Source organism: Sorex araneus, chromosome 4 (assembly GCF_027595985.1).
Source record: "Sorex araneus isolate mSorAra2 chromosome 4, mSorAra2.pri, whole genome shotgun sequence".
NCBI classification, from domain to species: Eukaryota; Metazoa; Chordata; class Mammalia; order Eulipotyphla; family Soricidae; genus Sorex; species Sorex araneus.
The window spans coordinates 167,885,548-167,892,232 of NC_073305.1; the positions used below are offsets into that span (position 1 = coordinate 167,885,548).

The 6,685-nt window shown below is 39.8% G+C and overlaps 1 protein-coding gene across 1 annotated transcript; it reads left to right on the forward strand.

The window, feature by feature from the left end:
* Positions 1–5,505: 5,505 nt before the first annotated feature.
* Positions 5,506–6,342, forward strand: LOC101543824 (26S proteasome non-ATPase regulatory subunit 4-like). Its single transcript, XM_055136742.1, has one exon. The coding sequence runs from the start codon at positions 5,506–5,508 to the stop codon at positions 6,340–6,342; it is 837 nt and encodes a 278-aa protein (XP_054992717.1).
* Positions 6,343–6,685: the final 343 nt, after the last annotated feature.

Below are 6,685 nucleotides of genomic sequence, written 5' to 3' on the forward strand. Positions count from 1 at the left end.
TTCTTCTACCTTTTGCACGATTAGTGTTTTCATTTTAGATAAAAAAAATACATGTGTGTAAATTAGAGGGTAGTGTTAATATTTATTCAGCAGAGATAGAAATCTCCCCAGAGTGAGCCGTTGGTGCAGTAAGATATCAGATATACTTGCACACTCTAAGGACTGAGTCTTTCCATGTAGGCTGGTAGTCGGGGTTTGGACACAAAAGGTCACATGATATGTCATGGAGCCTGGAATGGCAAAAGAAAGAAAGTAGGATGTTGGAGATTTAATCTGCCTCTACTTCTTTTACCCAACAAGGAACTCAAGGGGTATGAGACATCTAAATTCGAACCTCATGAGATATTTATGATGGATTTTGGTAAGAAATGGAATGTGAACATACCTCATTTAACATTAAAATATTTTAATTGTGACTAATACATAAAATGTGTAGATATATATGTACGGATGTGTTTGAAAGACCTACTGGTGAGTATCGCATTCCATTTCAAATTGAATGATTAAGCTGGTAAAATATTACAAAAATCGTTGCTAGGCATATGAATGTTTAACATTTAGGTCTTTAGTTGTTAGACTGTGGTTATTACACCATCACAGGAATGTTCATATTTTACATAAAATTTGAAAGAAAAGATAATATTATCCCCAAGGTAAAAAGTTGTGATTTGTCACTGACCCTACATTTGAACACTGCAATTAATGTTTGGACTATCCCAGAACAAGGTATTTAAAGTTTAAAGTTACTATTCTCAAACCATACATTTTACTTTGATTCAGCCAAAGGTTTTTATTATCATCATGTAAGTATTGTTTCTCTCTCAAATATTTCTCAACATAAGGTAGATCATAATGCAATTTAACATGCAAATTTAAGTTAGTAAGACATAGTTAAGCCTAATTGCTTTCCAAGCCCAATCAAGAAATTTGTTAGTTGAGAGCTGACAGTTTTGGAATGCAAAAGATTTGTCTTTACATATTTTAACTAATTAAACTTGTAATTATTCAGTACTTTCCCTCTCGGAGCACTTAAAAAAACACTTTTAAGTCAATTTCCTGTGGAGTAGAGCAGTAAGTGATCATCAGCTCTATTCCTCAAATAGAAAACATGCGGTAATATAATTTATTGATGGTTTCCCTTCTATATTATGTTTATATTAACACAGCTAAAACTTTCCAGCAGAAATTGAAAATGCTCCAAAAAGTATATACTTATTTTCTTTATATTTAGAAACTATTTCAAAACAGTTATACACATTTTAATGGAACTCTGAGAGAGCCATAAAATGAAAAATAAGATTAACATTGTGGGGATTTTTTTTCAACATTGGTACAATTAATTATTCTTTTCACAAAGAAGCTGTGAAAATGCTATTGGTGAGATGTAATCACGTTCTTGATTCAGGCTTAAGCCGTTACCTTGATTGGAGAAACGATGTTGAAATATGCTAAAAGGATTACTTACATGTTGGAACAACATCAATTCATATTCTCAGGTTGTTTAAAGACTCCACATATTTGAAAGTACCCACAAAATGAGTAGACAGAAAAGTTCTCAAATATTCACTACATAAATAATGGTCTTTTATGTCACATAACTAGTATATAGAGAGAAATACTGAACTTATTTTAAATTATTTAATAGCTATGGGCTTTTCATTCAATATCAAATTTAACATGACTGTCACCTACACTAAGTGGAAAAATCTTACTATCTACATGGAGTAGTTCTGCTTAAACTTGACTGAGGAAAAATTACCATAATAATCATAATGATCTGTATTCTATTCACAAACTAAGCAAAGTATTTCAAACAAAGAGAACTTTTATAATTGGCATTAATTAGTCCTTCTGCTGACAGAGGGCACCGAATATAGAAATAGTTTCTAACCTACAGAGGAAGTCCCAGAGTGTTGGCACATCAGGGGAGCAGATATAAACAAATTTCAAATGATTCTTTTGCTCTAATTTAATCAATTTGTTGTTGCTGTTTAATGACAAATATTCAGGATCTTGTTTGTTAGCTAAACTTCAAAAGAAATCAAATAAAGGACGAGTTATGAAAATGTGTGTGAGAGAGAGAGAGGGAGAGAGTGAGGGAGAGAGAGGGATGGAGGAAGAGAGAGAATGAGGGAGAGGGAGGGAGGAGGAGAGAGAAAAAGAGAGAGAGACAGAGAGAGATAGAGAGATAGAGAGAGAGAAGAAAAGTACCTGCCATAGAACCATAGATGCAGGCGTGGTAAGGGAGAGTTGGCGGGAGGGAAATGGGTCATTTGTGGTGGAAAGTAGACATTAGTAGAGGGATGGGTGTTGGATCATTGTATGACTGAAACCTGATCATGAATACCTTCATAACTTTTGTATCTCAAGGTAACTCAATTAAAAAAATTAAAAAGAGAAATGAAAAAATAAAAGAGATCACAGTAAAAGTTAGATTGCATAGACCTTACCCAATTCCAAGTTTTTATAGTTAACTAGGTTTAGTTTTTTATTACTGGTTGTTGTTGTTGTTATTTGGGGGGTCACATTAAGTGGTGCTCAGTGCTTACTCCTAGTTCTGAACTCAAGAATCACTCTTGGTGGGGTGGTGGGGACCATTTGGTGTGTTGGGGTTCAAACCCAGGTCAGCCACTTGAAAGACATGAGCCCTAGCCACTATAATATCTGTCTGGGACCTAAGTCAGTTTAGATTTAATGACATTGATAATAAAATTTTAAAATTCATCATCTGTACTAATATACATATTTTACATTAGGAACAGTCATAAAAGTGTCTATGGGTGATATTTTCAGTCAATTATGTGATACTTTCATCCTCACTTTTCAAGACATTTTTAGTTGAAGGAACTATTTTTTTCCCAAGGATCTTATTCACAATTCATAGTATTTTGGGCTTATTTATTATTGTAGTCAGCTGATTCAAAACGATTGTGGTGGAGAGTGAATATAGACATGTGAATCAAATGCTGAACTTTTCAAAAAGAATAATCACCTGATGCAAATTAATAGTCTGCAATATTATTAAACTTATCAATTTTAATAATGTCAAAATTTAATGCAGTAATCAATAAAATGTTATGTTAGAATGTGTATTTACATTAAAATTTTATCATGGATAAATTTCATAAGTAATTTATGATAGCCTTTGAGCATCTTTAAAATAACAAGTTTATCATAGTCATACAAAATCTATGTATTTTATCTCTGTCAGTAGCATTGTAGCACTGTTGTCCTGTTGTCCATCGATTTGCTTGAGCAGGCACCAGCAACATCTCCATTGTGAGACTTGTTACTGTTTTTGGCATATCAAATACGCCACGGGTAGCTTGCCAGGCTCTGCCTTGTGGGTGGGATATTCTCGGTAGCTTGCAGGGCTCTCCGAGAGGGACAGAGGAATTGAACTGGGTTGGCCTCGTGCAAGGCAAACGCCCTACCTGCTGTGCTATCGATCCAGTCTTCTCTTCATCAGTATTTTCTGAAAAACAGTAAGTCAAATCTGGTTTTTAGCAGTAATGAAAATCCTAATAAATTATCCTAATAAAGGAAATTGGTTACCATTTTGCCATAGAATCCACTATGGATATAATATATAATAATATAATATATTATTCAAAGAATATTCAGTACATTCAAAGGATTAAAATAACCAATCAAGCAATGGCACAATGATAATATAAAAGTCCTCAATAGGTAAATACTATTAAAAATTGGGGAGGGTAGAGATATAATACAGCAAGTAGGGCATTTACCTTGTACTTAGCCTACATAGTTTTGATCTCTGGCACCCCATAGGGTACTCTGAAATCCTTAGGAATGACACCTGAAAGCAGATTCAGAAATAAGCTGAATTTAGCAACACCAACATGACTTTCCCAAAGCGAAATTTGATAGTTCAAGTACAAGGCCCATTCCTTTATAGAACTGGTTCTATCCTTGACACCAAGTATAGACTCAATGCCACACATGGGTCCCTGGCCACTTCCAGCAGGGACCCCCGAGGATATAGCAAGGAGTAAGTTCTGTTGTAAGCCAGGTGTTAGCAAAGCTGGATATAGCCCTCCAACAAACAAAAAGTACATAAAATGCATTGGTGTTTGTGGTATATAGAAATAGTCGGATGAAAAAATGCAATGTATTAAAGGTACGATGCCTAGGTCATCCTAGACCCCAGAGCATAGAGAGGAAAAGGACAGAGAAGGAAAGAAATCAGGGGTGTGGCTGGGGAGTAAGAGAGACATTAGGGCTTGGGGCCCGGGGTCAAAAAGACTTGGTTTATCAATGAACCAAATTCTATTTTCACAGAGTCAACAACACTAAAATCATGAGATCCACATTTCCACAACCAAATTTAAAAATGGCCCCATCGAGGTAGCCGACCAAGGCTGCTGTTGTGGGTATGAGGCAACCCGGGACCATTGGAAGAGGGATGTTAACAGTGGAATTAGGATTGGTAGCGGGTGTCTGAAACTCAGATATGGATAACGTTGTAAATCGGAATGCTTTAATAAATGAATTTTAGAGATAAAATAATTCAGAATAAAAGCAAACATGCTTGCTCTCAGGGATGTGACTCAGAGTGGTAGGGACATAAATATGATCTTCAGCAGCCCGTGATTCCACAGTTCTGCCAGAAATGTTCCTGCCCTCTACCAAGATCTCTGGGTGAGACCTCACAATGGTAGCAACTATGTAGAAGTAAATAATCCATCATGCAGTCGGTGAATAAGAATTGAAATCAAAAGTACTCAGATGATGAAAAATGTAGTCACAGCATATCAAAATTTATGGTACAACTAATTATGGAAGATATATAGTTTTATGTAATGGTCTAATGGCCACAGAAAATACCTTAGTCTATCTGAAAACACTAGGTGAGGGGAGCGGAGGGGGGGATGGGGTGGGGGCGAACTAATACAAAAATGTAACCGAAGCCAAAAGGCAATAAAAATTGGATAGTGAGGGGGCAATAGAGAAATAGAATAAATCAAATGTTTTTTTAAAGTATGACAAAAGAAAAATATTAGATTAAAAAATATGGAAACGTTTTCAACAACAGCAATAACAAACAACAACAAAAACAAATTTAGTGAAGGAAATGGGACGTTTGAATATTCCCAGGTAAAAATGAAACTTGAGGAAAAATCAAAATCCTTCACACAGAGACGAGGTCTGGGGAAGGAAGAGTGCTGGAAACCCTCCTCGCTAAGTGTTGGCAGCCGTGTAGCTGTGTGGAATGGAACCGTGTGCACGTCCCGGGGCTTCTGGACCAATAGGAGGCTCTTCACATTGTGAGTCACCCCAGGACCCGCAGAACAATGGGGCCCCCAAAGAACAGGCGCTCATCATAGTCAACGACTGTGAAGTGAAAACCGTTCTCACCCGTCGAGGACGGCGCTTGGGCCACATCCCGTCTAAGCTGCTAAACCAGGGGGCAAGATCACCTTCTCCTCGGGCCCTGGCAGCGGCCACCACCGGGCTCTGAGCACGACGGGGCCGAACCCCAAGATGCGCATCGTCATTGCCTTTGTGGGGAACCCCGACGCTGCCAAGAAGGATCTGGTCAAGCTCGTTAAACGCCTCAAGAAGGAGAAAATTAATGTGGACATCATCAATCTGGGGACCCAGGAGGTGAGCACGGACAAGCTGACGACCTTTCTGAAAACCTTGAACGGGAGCGGGGGGAACGGCTCCCACCTGCTCACAGTCCCGCTGGGACCCAGCTTGGCCGAGACCATCATCGGCTCTCAGATTCTGACTCGGAAAGGCCGGCCCGCGTCAGGGCCGGGGACCAAGGACTTTCCCTTCGGAGTGGACCTCACTGGGCTGGCCCTGACCCTGCGCGTTTCGATGGAAGAACAGCGCCAGTGGCAGAAGGCCGAGGCCACGCGGGGGGCTCCTGCCCCCAAGGCTCCTGCCACCGAGTCCCCTGCCACCAAGGCTCCTGCCACCAAGTCTCCTGCCACCAAGTCCAAGGTTTTGGCTCGTAAGAAGGACAATTTGGAAGAGGTCCTGCTGAAGAAGACCATCAATGAGCAGGAGTCCTGGCTCCCGGGCCCGGGCAGTAGGACCAAGGAGCAGCAGCAGCAGGTCGCTCATGGCTCGCAGATGTGCCCGGAGGATGCTGAGTTGGGCCAAGGCACATCAACGGCCACGGCCGCCCAGCTCACATCCCGACCAGCCGTGGAGGAGGAGGAGGACTATGACGTCATGCAAGATGCCGAGTTCCTGCGAAGTGTCCTCGAGAACCTGCCGGGGGTGGATCCCCAAAGTGAGGCCATCCGAAATGCTACGGGCTCCCTGACCTTGGGGGACTCCCTGTCCACCAAGAAGGACAAGAAATGAGAACTCGTCGGGAAGAAGGCGGTGCCCCTGCCCATGGGACTGTATTAGGCGTGGATGACATGTAGCACTAGAAGTGGTATTTAGGAGCATTAATGACCTAAATCTTGGCAAGTTTCTCTGCCAAATAAAATAAAATTTAATTTCAAAAGTCTTCACAAAGAAAAAGCGTAATTCTATATTTAGTTGGAGGCATTTCAAAAATTTAAAAGGAAAAAATATTTAAAAATCTATCGCCCCTGTAATTCATTTGGTGGAATCCAAACTATTAAAAACAGCAATGACAACAACCAAAAAAAAACCAAAAATAAGATGGTTTTATAGACAGCCGTCATTGGTGCCATTT